The sequence below is a fragment of the Anser anser genome (assembly GCF_964211835.1).
Source record: "Anser anser genome assembly, chromosome: 2".
Taxonomy (NCBI): Eukaryota; Metazoa; Chordata; class Aves; order Anseriformes; family Anatidae; genus Anser; species Anser anser.
In genome coordinates, this window is record NC_139721.1 from 124,318,094 (window position 1) to 124,340,972 (window position 22,879).

General features: G+C 36.6%; 1 protein-coding gene across 3 annotated transcripts in view; it reads right to left on the bottom strand.

Annotated features, from left to right (window-relative positions):
- Positions 1–17,838: 17,838 nt before the first annotated feature.
- Positions 17,839–22,879, bottom strand: part of LOC310893837 (uncharacterized protein) — a 64,309-nt gene continuing 59,268 nt past the window's right edge. For 2 of the 3 annotated variants that reach the window (XM_083823275.1, XM_083823277.1), the window contains 3 exons: positions 19,723–19,804; positions 18,694–18,936; positions 17,839–18,035 (listed from right to left, as the gene is read on the bottom strand). In XM_083823275.1, coding sequence (XP_083679401.1) covers positions 19,754–19,804 — 51 coding nt within the window. In that variant the 3' untranslated portion in view covers positions 17,839–18,035; positions 18,694–18,936; positions 19,723–19,753. Of the gene's footprint in view, positions 18,036–18,194; positions 18,937–19,722; positions 19,805–22,879 lie in introns of those variants that run through there. The other variant, XM_083823276.1, reaches the window with a different exon arrangement.

A 22,879-nucleotide genomic window follows, 5' to 3' on the forward strand; every position in this document is an offset into this window, starting at 1 on the left:
GATTTATTTATTTATTTATTTATTTATTTATTTGTTTGTTTGTTTGTTTGTTTATTTATTTATGGTGAGAAAAGGAATTAAGACCCTCTTTCCCTTTAAAAAGCGGAATCTGGACAGTAGAAATAGTCAAAAGATCCCGTCTGGAGAACTCAGTAGATTATTTAGCCTTGAATACCAAGATAGTCTTCTCCTATTGCTGTCTGCTTCTTCTCTCCTCCCAGTAGTCCTTTAGCCCAGAAGAAATGACAGTGAAAAGGTAACAGAAATTAAAATCAATTCTCGACACATTTGAATAGTAAAAATGGCATTTGAACAGCAATACAGATAGAAAGAATGCTTCTGAGATCTATCTAATTGTGGTAAAGGCTTTTTAATGAGAAATGGTATGTCTCTGTGCTGCTTCATAATTCACTGTGCCATTCTAGATGCCTCTATAACTTAAATACAATAAAATTTTAGTAGGATTTTGAACACTCCCTAAGTTAACAGGTAAGTCAATTTAATGTCATAAAAAGAGATGTAACTCCAGAGATTTTAAATAATTTAATCAGGTGTAACCATTTCTTCTAAAGTTCTTTGGTATTTTCTATCAGGCTAAAAAGCACTACAGCGTATTCTAATGAATGGCTACAGGCAGCAGCAATGACTGATTTCATTTCATGTGCCTGTTGCTGAGCAGTAAAGTCATTCTGCACAAGCCAACACAGGCTTGGGAAATTCTGAAGAACCATCTGCACTGACCAAAAACTGCTCAGATTTGGCTTTTACTTCTCAACTGTAGTGAAACCACTAATTTTGATGGGAAAGGGAACATACTTTCTTTTTTATGTAAGTTTTAGATTTTTTTCTATTTTGAAGTAGGAATTTGCTCTTACTGTAATGTTTATAGCTGGAAGTTTGCCATTGATTTTAACTAGAGATCACAGGTTTTTTTGTTGTTTTTTTTTTGTTTTTCAGTCTTCTACAGGTACCCAGGGATGAACTTCATAGAATCATAGAACAGTTTGTGTTGGAAGGAACCTTAAATATCACCTAGTTCCAGCCCCCCTGCCATGGGAAAGGCTGCCACCCGCCACCCACTAGAACATGCCCAGGGCTTCATCCAGCCTGGTCTTGAAAACATCCAGGAATGGAGCATCCACAGCTTCTCTGGAAAAGAGCACTGGGCATGTGAATGTCCAGAAAAATAAATAAATAAATAAATAAATAAATAATGCCCATTAATCCTTTGATTTTGGGGAGGGAAAAAAAAAATTGATCAGATTTACCCTCCCTCCCTTGATAGTACTGTCATAAGCTCCTTAGCACCCTTGCGTTAGCTCCTTGCTTGCCTTTGGACTCAGGGGAGACATTACATCACCGATATTTGTGATTTTATTGCAAGTTTCTCAGTATTTACCCCCCTCCCCCCCGCCTTTTTTTTTGGGGGGGGAGGGGGAGAAAAGCTTGGGAATGTTAATATCTCAAATACTGGAAGGTTAGTTGAAAAGAGTGCACGTGCATACACACACACAAACAGATATATTGCTTTTAAAAATCATGCCACTTTTTAGCTGATCTCATCATTTAAAAACTTGATTTGTGATTTTGAACATTTGTGTTTGGTAATGTGGGATAGTTGGGCAGAAATTGCATAGTTTTTATTTCCTTCCAATAGGTATAAAATACAGGAAAAGGAAACATCATTTGCATAAAATAAGAACATGTAGTAAAGTTAATCTGAATCATTTAAAATACTTTTTTTTTTGCTTATTTTTCCTATTATTCTAGCTTTATCTCTGTAATAATTGATTTCTGCCTTTATTTGCATCCTAAATGAAGGAAGGAAATTCAAGTAGTCTTTCCAGAAACCCAGTCCTTGAAAAAATTTTTACTACTTGGAGCTCATATAGTTGCTCCAACTTTCTTATTCTTATTCGAGCTGGGCAAACTCCAAAGTCTTCCAGGTTTACTAAGCACTAAAAACTCCTTATCTGCTCTGAATTAAAGTTTACCATGTCTCTTATATGATTGTTATACATTGAACAGTAGAGTGAATGGTCATATTTTAATCATGATGTTATCCCTTCAGTTTTCTGACTTTACCTTAACACGTTACCTTAATTAATTTTGATGAAAGAAATTTACAGCTGCAGTTGTTTTGCTTCTTTAAGAAAGGGGTTTTGATTGGCATTTGCAAAGGAAGGTGGATTTCAAACAATATTTAAAGAGAAAATGTCTGTTATGTAACTTGAAGTCTAAAAATGGAAACAGTTTTTAGTTATTAATATGGAATTTTTAGAGCATGAAACAAATGGATCCTATCATGCATGAATCAGTTTGAACTACTGAACATACCTTTTTATTCATTGCTGCATAAATTTTCTGTGACTGATTAGGATTTGTAGTGAACTAAAGAAAAAGCCAAATGTCTATAGGAAATATATAAAATGTTGCTTAAACCTACTAGTTAGTCTTATGTATATTCTCACGACACACCTTAATAGCAATGAAATGGGAGGAAGGGACATTAATACTGAGTTAGTAGTACTTTGTCTTCATGAACAACTACACGTTTGACAGAACACCAAGAAAGTACCATTTCTATCTTCTAAAAGATTTTTCTGTGTTTGAGTGTTGTTTACACATATCTCCATTAGTAAATTTTTTCCTGACCACCAAGGTAATGAGAACGTAAACCAACAAGAATGAGACCAATGCACTCAATGCTGGGTGCACAGAGTGTGAGCGCAACACATCACTGGGTAGATTTATGAGCCCTGTCAACACTGTTCTGTCAGCTTGCTCTTGAGGGCCACAATCATCCTTAGGCATAACCAAAGTAAAACTGCCCCAAGCTGAGAGACCCTGTCTATATCTATGTTGCATGACCTAGGCACGAGTTGCTTCAGACATGCTGATTATTCCACAAGCCTTTCCAGCACCCTTGAGAAATCTCAGCTAGTCCTTGAGATGTACCCCACTTGTGATCCCTCAGGCAGTCTGCTGTAAGGAATTCTGTCTGCCTCTCACCATTATCTACCAGCTTTTCTGATTATCAGGAAAATGTGGGAAGGAGGGAAAGAACGTGAATCCAGACCTGTAGGCTATTAGCCTTCTCCAGTTTCCAAAGAGCTGTCTGTACCTGTATCTGGCAGCGTACAGTAAGACAGCATAACAAGTACCTGCCTCACAGGCTTAGCCTGACTGAATCCTTGATGGAACACAATAGTCTTTCCCACTGGAGATCGGACTACCAACATATGCCACAATTACCCACCATCACTCAATACGTGAACATCTTAAAGAAAGTGTTGTGGCTTGGCCTAAAACTATCAGAGCTCACAGGAGTCCTCAGCAAGGCTGGGAGAGATGGATGAACCTTACGGAGCTTATGGGGGAAAAAAATGTGAATTTGAGAATCAAGGTACCTCCAAGGATACAAAATCAGAAGATCAGACTTGGTTTGTGGGAAATTGGGCTAGCATGGCAACCAGGAGCTAAAGAAGAGGGAGGAATAGGGAAGTGGATTGGATGATAGGAGACAAGGGGATGAGCAGGGACCATGCGACACTCTACCCTAACTATAAATAACTGCTCTTCTCTATCAGTGTATTCCTGGGTTTGGATCCTGGCTGTAGGCAGACCTCTTACCATTTCAGAATCGATGCACCTCACCATGCTTCTGCTCGGTTTGGGGACAGGTTGGCTGACACTACAAGCCTGCGGTCAGCCACCACCATGAGATAAAATGGCTGCCGGCCTGGGTCAGGGCGCAGCACTGTTGAGCAGACCTCAGCACTGGCTGGTGGCAGGCCTTGTCCTGAGAAGGCAAACTGGGGTCACCTGTCAACACAGTACTGTTGAGCAGAGCCCGGCATTGGCTGGTGGCAGGACTCATCCTGAGAAGGCAGAATGGGGTCACCTGTCAACGCAGGGCAGGAGGCCTAGGGGTGTGAGGGTGAGGAGGGTGAGGAGGCCCTGCCACCACTCAAGGCTGAAGGAAAGGGGGATGATGCCCCTGCAGCTGTGTGGTTCTGCCCACACAAGGGTCCTCTCCCAACTCTAGCTGTGGTCAGTCCCACTGACTCTCAGGGAGATTCCTTGGCAGCGTGTTTGGAGGGCATCCAGCCCAGCACCAGAGTGGCAGTACCAGTGGCTGAATAAATTCCAAACATAGGCATTTTTCCAAGGCACTACATGCTTCCAGGTGTACTGGGCCACGCAATAATCCCTGCTGCTCTGCAGGGCAGGTGACAGCTGCCACAGGCAGGGGTCTCATACAAGAAGGGGTGAGGACAGTGTTTCCTTCCCCATAGCACTTTGGCCACATGGCTTTGAAAATGTCCCTACGGCCAACCTGAAAAGTGGACAGTCAGGTGGTTTGGCAACAAGTGGCCAGTCACAGGGTGCTCTTACAAGACAGTGCAGAAGCAGCCGCGGAAATCAAGTTAGTAAGACTAGCAATCTGAGGAGGTTCTTTTTTTGTGTGTGTATGCAGAGATCTTGTGAAGAAAAGGTCTTCTCTTTCCATAGGAAGTAAAAAGCAATATATGAGGTACATGGAACTGTCTACGAATAATTTTCTTTATTCCTTTACCCACTGAAAACTTTACATATGTAACACAGTATAGTATATACACTTGCAAAACATATATTAGTCATTCACAGAATAATGAATTAATTAAAATCAGAATGTTTCTGATTTCAAGATGAAGCATTCCTATTTGTGTTTTTTTGTTTGAAGGGAAATGCATAGGTCAGATATTATATCTAGGATTAGCATTAGCCTCTCAGTTTCACACATAGATTAAAATCTTAATATTTTGTGGCTAAATCTCACTGCCTCAAAAATCCCCTTTATCCAGTCTCAGTTGTCCTTTACTACTTTTGGTGAATACGCTCAAGTCATCTGCAGAGAACCTAGAACTACCAACAAAATTCAGATCTGGGACTTCCTATTATAGTGCCTGTGTTATAAAATATAAAACCTATTGGAAGAGAAAAATATGCTGAGGAGCAGCAAAGGGAAGTTTTCTGCTAATTTTTCCATGAAACACTCCTATGAAAAGATATGTTGGGCTAGGAAATAAATGCTTTACAAGTGTAAAGAAGTACCCCTCTGTACCCTTACTGTATTTCTACAGTAAAGAATGCACAGCACATGTACAACTCTACAATGCTTCATGCAAAACCTTTTATACTGTCAACCACTCTACGGGTGGCACCATGCCACTTGTTTTTTCAAAACTTTTGTAGAGAAAACAAGTTTTCTCTAATGTAGCGTATTAACATGTATACAATAGCCATCGATTCTTCTGTACAGGCTACACTCTTGATAATTAACATTTCATGTAAAATAAAGCTCCATCAAATAAAGAAATCTGGCAGTATTCCAAATGAAATGTAGTATAACTTTTCTGCAAATCAAAGAAATGCAATTGCTAATAAAACACTAAAACTTTTTCTAGCACTAGGTTTTTCTAGCACTAGGCAGATCAAGTTTAGAGAAGGAAAAAAAAACAGGAAATGAGCAGGAGTATTAATTTATTTTTGTTTTGATTTATGATCCAGGTATTTAAAGAAACGGTCTTTTTCCTGAAAATCAAGAGGAAAAGATGGAAACAACCTATAGCCACTTCAACCAACACTTCTATAGCTCTTTTGCTGTCAAAGTACATGAGATATTAGGCTGTTACTGTCTTGAAATAGCTAGATGAACCCCAAACTTTTTTTTTTTCCCCCTCTACCTTGTGGTTACCTCAGCTGGATACCCTGGAATAAAATATCTTTCATCCTCTAGGGTTTTGCTATGAACCAATAGAACCAATTTATTGTCACCATATCTCTTTTTCTTCCTTATTTTTTTTTTGGTAAAGAAGATATAGCCCAATATTTTATGTGTAAATGGTTCTAGTCTTCATATCTGTGTCTAGATGGACTTAACACATAGGGAATAAGCTAAGGAATAGAGTAGGTTAGGAAAAATAAGCTGGAAAAGAAATCCAAAGCATATGCTTAATCACGTGTTTCTGAAACCAACTTGATTTTATTAATTGATTTAAATAAAATCAAGGTTTTAAAATCTCATTGGGAGCTAAGTATTTAAGAGGTTTCAGAATTGAATTACTTTAAATCTTCATGTATTGGAAAAATTCAGGAGAAATATATTATACTGCACCTTTTTCTCAAACGTCTGTTACCCAATGAAAACCAGATATTAGTCAGCATGAAAGACAATGCTGCCTTACACCATATTTTCCTTTGGCCTCCAAGTATTTATCTTTTCCTTTAGATTCTAATTTGAATTCTTTAATACTACTAAGGAATAACTTATAGACTTACTTATTCCCATGGATCAAATTTTTCACCATTCTTAAATATAAGCATTGCATTTGTCATCCTCTCAATTTATTACTGCTAGCTTGGTAATATTTACTACAGTTATGACACCTTTGTTATCACACCTACAATAGTACGGAGCTTTTTTCAGAATCAAGTGAAAGACATTACATTGTTCTTTCAACTTGAGTTCAGTAGTCTCCTGAACTTCCCAGTTCTGATTTCGCTATCTTTATTCTAACTATTAAACTTGCCTTTAATCCTGATGGTTAAAGTCACCATCCTAACTTAAAATGAAACACACCTTGCACTGAAGGAGCCAAATCTAGATGACACATTGTCTTTAGCCCCAGTTCCTGACCTTGCAGCCCACCTCTCCTTTCCCTGCTCTCATCTGCTTTGTATAAACTGAAGAACTTTTTTGCCTGAAGATTCTGCCTTTGAGGCAGATAAAGATCCAAACCACCACAGAAAGCTTTGTAATGAATGCCAACACCTTGAACTACACTCAGGAACTAATTAGCAGTTGATGTAGTAACAAGTCAAGAAGCTGTTAATTCACACTAAAAAAAAAAAAAAAGTCAATCCTACCTGAGTAATTCATTGTCAACACACTCATTCAGGCAGATGTTTACAAATGGCATGCACATAGAGTGTGTGCATGCACATATGTACACACACCTGTCATACACTGTATATATATACGTGCTTAAGTTTACAGATGATACTATCTCACTGAAGAAAAACAAAGTATAATTTCTTGAGTAGGACTTCCCCTGGTTTAAGAAAACAGCACTTTTCTTACTGGAAAGGATGTACAGATAATGGACCTGTTCATCGTTAGGATCCTGCGGGCATGACTGTATGTCATTGAGGAACACAGTAACTACTGTAGGTCATATATCAAGTTTACACCTTTATTTCCAGAAATCAAAAGAAGTCAGTCTTCTCTTATGTCTTTTTGAGAGGAATGCATGCCAAATGATATGGAGATAATACATAAAAGGATTTGCTGCATTAGCATAAAAAAAATTGAGATTGGTCATGTCTTCTCATGACACTGCCAGGTAGGTTATGCAGGTTCAATGTGCTCTACTATTTCCCTTACAGCTCTGTAGTTGCTCATAATTTCAGATGGAGCACAGCAATATTTCTCAACAGGCCTTGTGCACTGTGGTCAGACACCCCATGGTTCATTGTTCTGTTGACATGCTCCCTGCTCCTCCAAGGTCCCTGGGAGTTTCTGTGTACTATACTCAAAATTCCTTTCAGAAAGTAATGCATTTGCATGGCTTAGGATCAAGACAGGTATTTCCCATGATTATTTTTGCTTCTTCTATGTTAGCACCTTTTTCAAAGAGTGGCTAAGTAGCATGGAGAGCACACTAGTGAACGCCAGTCTCCTTGACTGACATATAAACAAATTGCCACAGGAACAACTGATGTGACATAGGCTTTTTCTCTCTAATTTCCATCAGGCCATTGTAATTCACAGATACATAAAAGTGATTAGCCACAACACTGCAAAGCTTGATTAATTGTAATTAGATTATTCTTCATGTTGAGGTTTTAGAAACTTTCTAGGTAGAAATATCTCAAGAACATCTCAAACTTTTTTTTTTTGAATTTGAGAAATGGAATTTCTGTTATGATGGCAAAAACATTAAGGCATTGTTCTTTCCTCTAGTCTACCTAAAGATCCAAATTATCTTTTGTAACCTTGGTTCACGAAGCCTTTGCTGGATACTTGCACAATTAAGAACACAAGAACATCAGTATCAGGGTGAGAACCATGTTTCTGACAAGTCCAGGTGGAGATGTTCTGGGAAGAGAGTAAGAATAGGACAAGCCTACAGCGATATTTCCCCTTGTAGCTCAGGGATATCTTCATGCTAGAGAAACCTCAACAGAGTCTTATTTCATGCATTTGTCCAGCTGACATCTGAATTCATGTAATTTTTTAACATCCACAATGTTCTGTGACATGGAGTTTCACAATTTAAATATACACTGTGTGAAAAATTATCTCCTTGTGATTTGATTTCAATATGTTTTCTGCACAGAAAGAAATAAGGTCTTTACACCCCAAGTGGCTGTGGAATAAAAATAGTGTATTTGAAAGATTTAGGAATAGAAGAAAGATACTGAAGCTAGAAGTTGAAAATAATTTATTTTCTCTGGTGATATGAATTTGTTTTCCTTTTTAATTACTTCAATAGGACCAAAAGAGAAATGTTTTGCATAGATTGGAGCAATAAATAAGTATCTGCTAAGAATTTTCCCTAAATATTTTATTTGGCATACTATAGCACAGCTGGAACTATTCTGCCTTCTGGAGAGTGACCTGATATGGAATTCCTGCATGGCACCATGATACAGTATCAGCCACAACCAACTGTAGTATGGATACATGAACACCCTGCTTGTTGAAATTATAAAAGAAGTTCCTGGTTGAGCTCTAGGATTTAAATAAGGTGACTTGTTAGATGGGTTAGAACATTCTTAGAGCAGTATGGGACTCTCCAGTAAGCAAAGAGCTGACCCCAAAGCCCTGTGCAACAAAGTCCTTTGCAATAACATGGGATGACCTAGGAAGCTATTAGTTGTTCTGTAAAAAGTATATACCCATTTGTACTTTGCAGAGGTCAGTCTAGCCCACATCTCAGTAAACACATTTGCAAACTTGTTTTAGTACTTTGCATTAAAATGTCAGATTTGCAACAAATAAGCATTCACTGTGAAGAGAAAGCTCTTCAACACAAAAGAGCTCAAGTTAATTTTCCACAAATAATAAAGAGTACAACAGACATTGCAAACAAGGACTTAATCTTTCTCTTTTGTTCCTGCTAGGAATCTGACCAAAGATTTGCTGTAAAAACGAGTAGGAAGGCCTGTGATTTTCATCTTTGCTAGTCATTAATTCCCAGTTTCAGTCCAAAATAATCTAGAATACTATATGTAGAAAAGTATATCCATCTGTACGGCTATCTGTATGCTGGGTCAATACAATATTCCCTTTGTATGTTTTAACATCATTTGTTTTCTTTGCTGATGCAATGATTTTGTTATTGTTGCTGTCAGTAGCAAGGGTGATAATGGATTTGTTATTCATAGAATTATCTATCTATGACTGGGAAGCAGACCTGATTGTAGCACTCGTATTTCTATAATATATCTGTAATTATGCATTCGGGAAATTTGACAGCAAAATGTCAAAACAAAAGCAGATTTGCTCTGTTGAAGGTACTTGAAGACAAACAGTGTTACATCAGAAGCTTGTATCTGGTTCAAACAGGCTATTTACTGCAGAAAAAAAATAGCCTTTTGAATTACTTTCAGCCTTCCATACCTCATGTTAAGTCTATTGTGGTGCCCTGTCACTTGTTCATCAGCAGAGTAGGCAAGACAAACAGGAGTCACCAAAAGAGTTAAAGGAAATGATCACTTCAAAAGACTGATTTCCTGTATCTTTGAAAAATGAGGGTTTCCTTCAGTAGCATTTAATAGTTACAGCTGAGTACATTTCCTACTTTACAGGCATTGCTAACACCCATGCGAGACATTATTGATTTTCACACAAGAGAATGTGTGCTTGCTTATTAGAGCTAACGTAGTGCTTACAGGAGACTATACCAAGCTCCAGCAAGAAGCCATGATAAATTCCCTTGTTCTCTGTGAGGGACAATATATTCCTTTCCCTTACTCTCCAATATCAACAGCCTGACAGCTTTCCACATCAATGTTTATGAATCATTGAACTGGCAGTGGGAGTTAGTTCTATGAAAAAATTAGAAGGTGATGCATTTCAGATTATGGTTGAAGCTAGAGTTTAATTGTTTACCTAAGAGGAAGTTAACACCAGCAGAGTTTTGATCATTAAAAGACTTTAGGTTTAATGAATTACATTTTTCAGAAAGATACCATTTCAGTACTGTTATTGCAATGACTATAACAAAATTGCTGTTAGCACTAACATCAGGCTGAATCTTTTTTTCTGGAATTTTTTACATAGGTGGTAAGAAAAGACTGACAGAGAACTAATGGTTTCTTGCTACAAACACAGGTGTGACTTCTGTACCTGTATTGAAGGTTTACAGCAAGTCCATGTGTAAAGAGACATCTGAGCATTCAGTCTGGAAAATCTATGGTGGCTGTCACACAGCATTCTCGCACTTCACCTTCTTATTTTCCTTCCGACAGTTGGTAAGACATCTTTTTAATGGCTCACCACAGTTTTAATGCACAACTTCAGACCAAATTGTTTGAAACCATGACTTAATTCATGGAATCTATTAAAAAATGTGTTGACAGCCTTCATTCCAGGAAGAAAATGTTAATTACTTGTATCACAGTAGCACTCAAGATTCAGGCCATATTGCCCTAGATTATAGATATGCATAGTTCTTGTATCTGACTGTTTTCTTGTTTTTTGTTTTTCTTGAAATTTAATTGACTAAAGTAAAGCACTACCACACTTATTTTGCACACTTTAGAGCTAGCTGCTGTTATTGAATGAATATTGAATGGTGCCAAAGACAGGTTAAGTGTACTATCTAAGATCACAGAGAGGTCTGTGACAAAGCAAGCAATCACTAACAACGGTGTTTCCTGAGTCCTTCCCTGGCACAATAAGAAAGGATCACCTTTCTGAGGACATAACATCCATATGATAGCAGAGAAATCATATGATGGAGAAACATGGCTTTCAGAAACTGACTGTTCCTTTCTGATGTTTTGTATTCTGAAGCTCATCTTGGAAACATCCTTGGGTTTGGGTCTAAGGAAAAAATACTCAGCAAAAGTACTCAACATGATTCAAAATGCTTCAGACTGGGCATTTAAAATCTGGGGCACCCTGAACAGTGACTGTGAACATTTGCTCTTACAACTGTGATTTGACCTATATAAGAGAGTAATTCAAAAAATGTCTGGAATCTTATTTTGTTCAACAGATCTGTAACTGATATGGGCTAATGAAATATCATTCACCATAGTTCCTAGCCAGATTCACAACAACTTCTTGGTCCATCTGTTCACTGAAGACACAGCATTTTACATATCTGTTTGTACCCATATTTGTAAAGTCTGTATTTAACTTCCTCCACTATATTTATGGTCCTTTCTCAGTCAAAAATACAGAAACAAGTGGATTTGGGAAATAGAAAATAATATAGGTTGGATACAATACGAATATAATCCCCCTTCTCAAAAATAAATAAATAAATACATAAAAGCATGAATCTTTACAGAATAATCTTTTGCTATTCAAAAATACATATTTATGTGTCTTCAGAGTTCTTGCTGTTCTACCAATAATGAACCACAAATAGCTAAAGTGAACAGCACATGAATAACGAATAGGCTAAATATTAATCATTCAAAATATTCACTAAGTACTTAGAATTTTTAACTACTTTAGAAGAACGACAACTTTGTCTGTTAAAGTCTTAAGCAAAAAGGAAATGAATAAGTAAGGAATTTATTTTATGCAGTTTCAGTGGATGGTTATTACCAAGCTTTTACATATATGTTTTTCTTCCAAATAACAATTGAATGTTGGAACAATAATCATATTTTGAAATAGCCTGCTTATATATATATTAAAATTTCTGATGAGTAAGTTGTGTTTCTCTGTTTGTAATATATATATAAAGGCAAGGACCCTTTAAATTCTTTTTTGCTTGTTTGTTTGCTTTCTTGCTTTTTCACACTGCCATTTGGTGTATATTTAAATGAAGCCCTAATATTTAAGAAAATGTGCAGAGTCATAAACATTTAAAGTTTTCCATTGGTTGAAAGGAGCTGCATGCAAGGGTTAAGCTTGCCTTAAGCACAGTGGCTGTTTTCTTTTATTGCCTTAACTGCCAGGAAATGAAGCATGATTATAAAAGACTGATGGAAAAAAAATGAGTTAAAGGGCCAACATTTCACTTATGAATTTTAAATAGAGATATTCACAGGTAACTTGTTTAAAGCTGGCCTATCTTTATAATAAATGTATAAATGTATTTATTTAGAATGAACAGAAATCTGAATCATCAAAGTTGTAGTGTCCCATGGATTTACTTCTCTTTCTTTTGAGAAAATAGGCTGTTGTTGAAAAGGGGTTAAATACAGTTTCTAAATGAAAAAGTGTTTTATTGTGTCAAGTGTCAGGAAGTGAGTAGAGGTGTAAAGGAAAGAGAGAGCGAGAGAATAAGATCGTTAGAGCTGATACCATGAAGTGTAACATAAATTCAGAGATGACAGAGCAGGTGAGGTCTTTGAAATGCAGCCTTCACAATAGTGTCACTTACAGCTGAGGATCCACAGAAGAAAAAAAGAAAGAAAAGAGAAAAGAGAAGAAAAGAAAGAGAAAAGAGAAAAGAGAAAAGAGAAAAGAGAAGAGAAGAGAAGAGAAGAGAAGAGAAGAGAAGAGAAGAGAAGAGAAGAGAAGAGAAGAGAGAGAAGAGAAGAGAAGAGAAGAGAAAGAGAAGAGAAGAGAAGAAAAAGAAAAGAAAAGAAAGAAAAGAAAAGAAAAGAAAGAAAAGAAAAGAAAAGAAAAGAAAAGAAAAGAAAAGAAAAGAAAAGAAAAGAAAAGAAAAGAAAAGAAAAGAAAAGAAAAGAAAAGAAAAGAAAAGAAAAGAAAAGAAAAGAAAAGAAAAAAAAGAAAAGAAAGAAAAGAAAAGAAAAGAAAAGAAAAGAAAAGAAAAGAAAAGAAAAGAAAAGAAAAGAAAAGAAAAGAAAAGAAAAGAAAAGAAAAGAAAAGAAAAGAAAAGAAAAGAAAAGAAAAGAAAAGAAAAGAAAAGAAAAGAAAAGAAAAGAAAAAAGAAAAGAAAAGAAAAGAAAAGAAAAGAAAAGAAAAGAAAAGAAAAGAAAAGAAAAGAAAAGAAAAGAAAAGAAAAGAAAAAAAGAAAAGAAAAGAAAAGAAAAGAAAAGAAAAGAAAAGAAAAGAAAAGAAAAGAAAAGAAAAGAAAAGAAAAGAAAAGAAAAGAAAAGAAAAGAAAGAAAAGAAAAAAGAAGGAAAGATGGAAGGAAAGAAAGAAGGAAGGAAAGAAGGAAAGAAGGAAAGAAATACGGAAATACGGAAATACGGAAAGAAGAAAGAAGGAAGGAAGGAAGGAAGGAAGGAAGGAAATGAAGGAAGGAAGGAAGGAAGGAAGGAAGGAAGGAAGGAAGGAAGGAAGGAAGGAAGGAAGGAAGGAAGGAAGGAAGGAAGGAAGGAAGGAAGGAAGGAAGGAAGGAAGAAGAAGAGAAAGAAAGAAGGAAAGAAAGAAAGAAAGAAAGAAAGAAAGAAAGAAAGAAAGAAAGAAAGAAAGAAAGAAAGAAAGAGTATAAAAGAAATAAAAAGTATAAAAGAAAGAAAAAGTATGAAGGAAAGAAAGAAAGAAGGAAAGAAAGAGTGCAGAACCACAATGCAAATGTGTTCTAAATACACAGCAATAGACTTTACTACCTACTGAAATGATTTAAAAAAAAAATAAAGAAACAAAAAACTTTTAGTAAGCAGTGAGTAAAACTGTAGGGGTATAATGCAGACCTTCCATAGGAAGTATGTCATTTCTCTTTAGCAAATAACTGCAGTGCCAGATTCTGTCTTACTGAATGAAATTAGTAACATAAATTGCATGAACATTTGTCCCTACACATATTGTTACTTTGACTGTTCCTTTTATCTTGTCAGATACCACAAACTTTGACAAGTTTATTTGTGCTCACTGTGATAAATTCTCTAGTAGTGTACATTAAGTGTATGTATTTGCCCCAGTAGAGAATTTGTTATCTTATGTCAGGCACACTTGTTTTCATGTAAAGCTTCTTCATGAGTCTATCCAAGGAAATGATCTCAGGAAATTTTGCTTCTATTCTTTTCTCCTAGTGCCACAGCATTTCACCTCATAGGCAGTATGTTAACTCTTCTTAACTGTCTCAGCTACAAGCATCCAATTGGTTTTTCTGCCTGAAGGCAAAATCCTGCAATCAGGATTACTCAGACAAAGCTCACATTGAAGTGAATAGGCGTGTTACTCACATATGGCTAAAAGCCCCCTTGTCTGGTTATGCAAAGAACTGATATACAAGGTGGGCCAAGTTTTCAGTCAGAACAAATCAGTGTTCTCCACAATGGAACAGAATTAGTGTACACCGGCCAAGGAAGTGGTGTTACATGTGCAGCACTTTCATAATATAAAGGTGATATTTGTTACATCAGAAAACAGAGTTGATTCTACAGTGACCTTGTTAATTAAAGAAAAAGAAAAGAATCTTGAGCAAAAAAGCCACTCCACAATGTTTGGCCTTCTTTGGTCCAAATGTTGCATCTAGTTATGACAAGAAAACATATAAAAAAACTTTTTTTCACCAAAAAAAAAAAAAATGCAGGTCTCATACAAGATTCACTCCTGTCTATTACATTATATGTCAGATTCCTAATAATTTTCTTTTGCAGTAACAAGCTAAGGGCTGTGTTGCATCTTATGAGTCTGTTTAAGTTTCAGAGATGGCTACAGTCTGCTTGAGAAAAGGATTAGAAAGAAAGGCACTTGAAGCTGGTGTGAAATATGAGCACTATCTAGAATAACAGAGAGCATGTCAGACTAGTAAAAAAGAGAAGCAAGGCAGGCTGACAAAATCAAAGAGAACAAACCAAATTCAAACATCTATGTGCTACCAAGTATTCTGAAACTAAAACGGTTTTAAAAGTTTGCCAAAAATGTTAAGCTACTTGTCAAGCTTCAGTAATTTATGTGCTATTTGTTTAGATAAAAAAGACAACATGAGATGATGTCCTAATAATTAACATTTAGCTTGTTATGTGCAAGTGATTACTTCATTATCACCTTTTTCTATACCACAAGTTTGTCTTATGCTTACCTATAATGGAAAACAGGGACAAAGCACTAAAGATTGTTTTCATTGATACCTACTACTGACAAATTATCCTAATTTAGGAAAGTTATTTTGGGGACTGAGTTCCTCTGGCCTGAAATGTATGCACCCCAATGAATCAGTTGGCCATGTAACATGTTTTCAAAGAGCTTTTTAAAGTAGTTACACCATCAGATGATATTTTAACCCTTCCCTCTACAACCAATATTTATGTTATGATTCTTTCCACAGTTGTTGACACAGATATTTGACTGCTTTGAGCACAGGAGGTTGAACTAAATGACCTGTAGAGGTCCCTTCCAACCTCAACCATTCTGCAATTTTGTGATCTTTTCAAAGGAATAGCTCTGTTCTTTCTAGTATGCTCTGTTTCAGGAAAAAGTTCAGCTCAGATTTAAATGATCTAAACTCTGCCTTTGCTCTTATATATTCTCTTATTTAATACTGAGATGTCTTTGACAGCACAATTATATTGTGAGCTTTGTATTTCTGTAGTACCTGCTCTACTGAGTTTGGCTTGGCTGGGGAAAACAAAAAAAAAAACAAAACAAAAACAAACACCTGTATCTTCAGGCAGGATTCTTGTATTTGAAATCCATGCTCTGATTCTTTAATTTCTGTTGTATTCTATTTGTATTTGTATTCTATGTATTTCTATTGTATTTTATTTGTCTTTATTCTTGTTTGTATCCTGATATTTTTTTTCTGTGACTATTCCATAGTTGACAATACTACTTAAATTCTTTATTTTCTTCTTGACTAAGAGTATGTTCAATGCATTTGCAAACAACTTCTCAAATCCTATAAGAAATGGCCAAAAAATAAATAAATAAATAAAAAGGTTCCCAGGTCTTTCCTCAAGAAAACAAATTTTGAATGATCCCTATTTACATTCAGTCTGCATTGTCAGAGCTTTTATTGTGATCTGAGGGGTATACAAAACCCTATGAACTTCATTGAATTGGACCAGTCATGTATCAATGTATTTCCCCTCAACTAATATTAACTGTGGTACAATACTCCTGTTCAAGTTGAACTCTTAAAACTTTATGACCTCAATAAAATTAATATGTCTTGCAACAGCTATTTAGCATCTTCCTGGACAGCCAGATCCTTCTGGGTCACCGCTTCCCTTGGAGTCCCATCGTTCATGGAACTGCCCCAGACACAAGATATGAGATTACCAGCAGCACAGTCCCAGACAGACTAACCCTCCTCTTCCACTGTCTTACCAGAGCTTATGACAATTCCTATGCAGAAGGGAAAAGCAGTTGATAAGCTATCACACTTGAAAATCAATGATGCTAACATTGCAATAGAAGAGCAGGGGCACTATAGAAGGTGGTGGGGAGGGAAAGGCTTGCTTAATAACCCTGTAAATCTGTGCCTAGTCTGTCAGCAGGCTTCATCTTTTCCAATGCTCTTTGTAACAGATTTTTCTAACATACAGCTTTTAGATCTCATGTATGGAATCATAGAATGGCTTAGGTTGGAAGGGACCTTAAAGATCATCTAGTTCCAACCGCCCTGTCATAGGCAGGGATGCCACTCACTAGATCAGGTTGCTCAGGGCCTCATATAACCTGGTCTTGAACACCTCCAGGGATGGGACATCCACAGCCTTTCTGGGCAACCTGTTCCAGTGTCTCGTCACTCTCTGAGTCAAGAATTTCCTTCTAACTTCTAATCTAAATCTCCCCTCTTTTAGTTTAAAACCATTCCCCCTCATCCTGTCATTATCTGATTGAGCAAAGAATCGCTCCACATCTTTTTTATAAGTTCCCTTCAAGTACTGAAAGGCTGCAATGAGGTCACCCTGGAGCCTTCTCTTCTGTAGGCTGAACAGCCCCAACTCTCTCAACCTTTCTTGGTAGAAGAGGTGCTTCAGCCCCTTGATCATCTTTGTGGTTTCACTCTAACAGATCAACATCCTTCTTGTGCTGGGGGCCCCAGACTTGGATGCAGCACTCCAGGTGGGGCCTCACAAGGGCAGAGCAGAGGAGGACAATCACCTCCCTTGACCTGCAGGCCACTCCTCTTTTGATGTAGCCCAGGATGCAATTGGCCTTCTGGGCTGCAAGCACACCTTGATGGCTCATGTGGAGCTTTTCATCCACCAGAACACCCAAATCCTTCTCTGCAGGGCTCCTCTTCATGAGTTCTTCTCCCAGTCTATACTCATTTCTGGGATTGTCCCAGAACAGGTGCAGCACCTTGCACTTGGTCTTGTTGAACCCCATTACGTTCATGTGGGACCACTTCATGTCAAGAGTGATCATATTAGTTCTCTAATGGCAAGAGACTACTCTGTGATAATAGCGTGTGCTTTAGCTGGAGAAAGCAAAGGCTTGATCCCAGTTTAAAACAATAATAAGGCAGATTAGTTTAAGAAGTTTTATTTTGCAGGGACTGTGCTGGACTTCATGCAGAACATAAATCATATCCCATGGTAAAGAGAAACTACAATAAATTTGCCCTTAATACCCAGTTCTCCGAGAACAACTGCCTTCTTGAAACTTGCATGAAAAGAAGCTCAGCAAAAATAAATAATAAAAATAATAATAATAATAATAATAGTAATAATACAGCTCTTGCAAATTTGTGATTTCTCACCAGAACTGTAGCAACAATGACCTGAGCTCATCTCCTGCCTGCCCCTCTTCATAACCTCATTTGTAGCAATCTCAGTGAAATCAGAAAGCACTCTTACGAAATCCAGGAAGCATCGTGGAGCAGGCTGATCCCTGTTGTGCTGGCAATATCTGTCCCTGGTTATCGGTAAACATATCTTCCTCTTCACAGAGAAGCTGGATGCTGCAGTGCTAGGCACCACTGACAAGCTTCAGCTTGGAACACAGAGATTAAAGGAAGAGGTTTTCATAAAATTAGTTAACTATTTTCACTAATGACAGAAACAGAAAAAAAATAGTGAGCAAGAAGAAAAAGCTATAGTCCTTCAGAGTGTTTTATAACTTGACTAAAGGTATCATGGATAACAGGGACTTTACAGGCTGTCAGCATTAACATTAGCAGTTTTTAACCATGACCTGAGCTCTGACAAGCTGTTTCCACACTGTCAGTCTCTCTGCTTGAGCTGGCAAGTCATATATAGTAAAACTGTCCAGACTTTATCTGTGCAGTTACTTAAAAAGCCTATCTGGTGCATTTGCCTGTCCCACCAGTACTAAGAGAGCCTGGAAAAGTCTGAGTGACCTGTTAATCTGAGCAATCTTATTGGATAGTTAAAAAAAACATCAACATGCATCACCAGGTTGGCTTGAGAATTCTCACTCTTTCTACTTCGGCAGATTTTTCAGAAGGTATTTCACTGTTGCTTAGTGGATGCATTGATTAAAATACTATTTACTTAGGAACTAAATAAAAGAAATTTTATCACCCATCTAGTCACTCTTCAGGATAGTCTCCCTTAGTCTCCCTTGCCTTTTGCAATGTAGAATTTAAATGTTCATTCAAAAAAAAAAAAAAATGTTGATTAAAACATACCAATGGTTTAGGTGCACATATGCTCTTGATTTTCAATATCACGTGGTCTTTTCCCTATGCCTGTGAATCCAGAAGCACTTCTCAAAATTTAGCTTTGGGAGTGCTTCCTGGCCACATCCTGTCTCCAGAGTGGAATGACATCTACTGTGCACACAGAATTGTATAAGGAGAGCTGAGTGTGTAGGATCTGAAGACAGTTGCAGCATGGGGATCTGGCAAGGGGTCTCCAATCTGAAAAGTAAACTAGAGAGCAGAAAATTCAACTTCTCTTCAATCCAGATACAGCAAACAACTTTTAAATACTGTTACAAAACCTGAAATCACTCTATTGTGCCAGTTTAAATCTGAATAAGCTCCTTTCTTCTTTAAGTAAAAAAAAAAAAAAAGATACTGCATTTCCTAAAAGATCCAGATGTTCATTAAATATAAAATGATATTTACAATTTCTAACAACACAAACCTCTGTCTGAACACTATGAACAAAGTTTTAGATTTTCATATGGAAAATCTGAAAGTGTCAAATTTTAAGGTGAAGTTTCTAGATTACAAATAAAACAAAACACCTGTGTAAAACAACATAAAAATAATCCACATTAAATCTTTATATTTCCCTCTCAAATATCTGGTTATCAGAGGATACAAGCTTGCTTGAGCTACATGACAGACATTTTCTTTCTAGGTATATATGATCCTAGAATCATAGAAAAGCCAAGTTGGAAGGGACCCACAAGGATCACAGAGTCTAACTCCTGATTCTCAAGAAGAGCTCTTACTATTGTGTATACAAACCTTTCCCTATGCATAAAAACACCCTCCCTTTTATCCAGCTACTCTAATTCCTCAGTATGTGGCTCTTTTCTTTCCTTGAAGAACTGATGCAATAAGCCACCTGAGAAGTCCTTATCCAGCTCTAACATGTTAGTGATAAAGAAGAACCACAAGGCACTGTGGCAGGGGTGGTTCTCTTGCCTTGCCCATGTAAAGAAACAAATCCAACAAATATTAGGTAGATAGATAAGCTGTGCCTACCTGTAAAGCAGTGAAGGCAATCCTGAATCCCTTAGATCAGTAAGCAACAAAAATGGGAGGCTTTTTTCTTGAAATCTGCAAACTAAAATGTATGTAATTAAGCTCAATTCAAAAGAACCATGTCTATGAATTTTGACATGATGATTACTACATACATGCATAAATTGATTGGTAGAGAGAAAACTTTGGAGCACTGATTTTTAAAAACAGAAATAATAACTCATATACTAAAGTCACAATGTTCTCTTAAATTAAATTATTTAAGCAGAGCTTCCTTTCTGGGAGACTTTCTAAAAAGAAAAACTGATGCTTTCTCATGCAGTGGCTTTACATTAAGTCTTCACTACAAAGAAAACACTGAGAAATCAGAAGTCTAAAGAGAAAAGTTATGCAAATATATGTTTTGTTTTATTTCTGTTAAAATATATTGTCTACAGCCCAAGTTTAGCACTGCTGGAGACCTTCATATGCCCAAATACCCTTATGAGAAGGAAACAACAAATAATCTTCAATGTTGGTAAAATTTGGGGTATTAGGTTAGCTGTAAAGTAAATTCCTTCCTCTGTGATTTTTGCGTGGGAACGTGAGACGACAGCTGCTTTGGTAGTATGTTTTCAAAGGGGTAAAAGATATTTTGCTTTGTATACTTCCACAATACAAGTCCTGATCCATCTCACAATAGAAGAATTGGAAGCTTTATTTTCTTTGAGCCTTGATGAACTAAAATAATCTTGGATGTGACATTTTCTAAGCTCTAAAGTTCTTTTGCTACAAACCCTCAAAGAAATCTAGGATAGAAATTGAATAAGTTGGTAGTGAGATTTCAGTTGTGGATATAAAAAGTCAGGATCAGAACCTCCACCCATAAAAGCCTGAATGGTCCCTATTGAACTGAATTAAGTGATGGATTCAGTGCAATTTTTGAAATTAAGAAAGGTTTCTCTCATTTTTGTTTCAATGATGTTATTGAGTTGTGAAGCTGCAAATGATTTATTTTCTCTCATATCTTGTTGATTCGTGGCATCTTCTGGTTAATTGCTTGTTTTGTTTTGTCTGAATGCTCAATGAACATTATCAGATCCTAAGCCCATATCTTACAATGGACCTCATTTGCAAAGAAACAAGATACCAAGTATCCTTGTTTCCGAATACCTTGTGTAAAACAGGTAAACTCTAATTACTATATTTGGTCAACGTTGTCTGAAATCTAATGTTTTGAAAGCCACTTTTAATTCATAAATTGAAAGGATTATATAAATGCCAAATTACAAACCATTAATTATTATCTAATAGTGAAGTGGCACAATGATCACTCTGGATCTAAAAGCACTATCTGAAAATCTTGGACATGGATTTTCAGTTCCTAAATCTAATCAGAAGTGAACTGTTAAGTACTTTCTGTATCTATCTATCTGTGGACTGGAAGGCTAAACAAAATCATCCATGAAAAAAACCCTCCCAAAACACAATTCCATCTGCAAACTTTGGGGTTCCCTCTTAACTTGAAAACCTAATGTTGACCTCCAGTTGCATGTACAGAGAAAAGTAATAAAGGAAATGACAAATGAACTATTTAAAGCAAGTACACAAAAATTGGTTACAGCAGATATTCAGACTTGTCTTGACGTACATTCTTAGGTATGTGTGCTGTTACCACTGAAAGGTAAGCTACTAATTATTATAAAGGTCTTTGTGTTCTCATCCATGCAAACAGCAGAGCAAGCAATTGATAGATCAATTAAGCCAATGTATCTGCACATGAAGAATTACTGACAGGGGAATGTAAGACATGCACAGGTCTTTTTCTGTTTTTCAGTTTTTAAGTTTTATATAGTTTGTGTGTAAATTTAGTCGGATTCAAGAAGACCTTTTTGCTTAGTTTTATTCAGCTTTCAGGTTTTTTTCTTTTGTTAAGATTATTCTTGTATAAGTAACTTCTTACTGTGCACCCTCAAGGCAAAGAAAACCAATGACCTTGAAAGGAAGGCCCTGGAGGGGAAAAGTTTTGGATCCTGGGGTTCCTTCTCAATGTCATTCTGGAATTAGTACAAAGGTCCCTTTTTGGAGCCACTTGTTCAGCCATCAGGCTGCTGTGAGACAGTGAAGCCAAAAGATCACAGACAAAACAAGAATTAATACTGGAAATGGTCACAGCAAAATTCATGCAGGGGGAGGTCATTGTTCTGAAGACAGTCAACAGGCAAACACTTTCAAATTTGTGTTTGCTGTTTTGCAAGGAATTTCTTCACCAGAAGTCCTTTGCCAGAGGTTGGATGAAAGGGGATGAACAGATTACTACGGACAACTTTGATTAACTTGTAAATAGAACAGCAGGAATAGAACAGCAAACCTCTACACAGAATACTGTTTTCCAAATGAAGGTCAGTAATTACCAAAAAAAAATGCAAGGTTGTTGAGCTGTTCCTTAACTTTTTTTTATTTTCTTTAGTGTGAATAACAGTGTGTTCTAAATCTCAGTAGCAGTTTATATTAATCTTTTCCATGCTGGAAGTAAGGTGTTAATAGTTCTAAAATGAAATAATACCTAAACCACAACTCAGTCATTTTCTTCATAGTTCAAAGTTATTTGCATAAGATATATCACCCTTTATAAATATTTACTTTGTTATAGCCAAAGAAACTGCGAATTATATGAGATGAGTTTGAATTCCTGTCTCTTACACTTGTCTTTGAGTCTGCATCTTTCACTCTTGTTGGGCTTGAGAAGATGAAGAGAGCAAAATAATTTTTCTCCAATAAGATCCAATGTGGACTTCAAAGTGAAAGACCTGAATTCTACCTATAAAATTTGATTACAGCCTGATTAAAAAGATGGGGAGAAAAAAAGAGCTGTATTCATGGGCTCATTACAGGCACAAAAAGGGGATGCTCATACAGACCATAGAGAATTTAAAAGATTTATTTATGATGTATTACTGTAATTTTTAATTTAGACATGCAAATTTTTTAATTTGCACTGACTGCTTTGCCTTAATGGTTTTGATTAATACTTGGAGGTAGTGTTTGTGAAAGAGATTTATACTGTGATTCATCTGCAAAATAATCAAATCATTACCAGCTAATGACAAAGCTGTGAAAAATGATATAGATATTGTGTAACTCGCAGCTATTGCAGTGCATGTGAAGGTACCCAGTA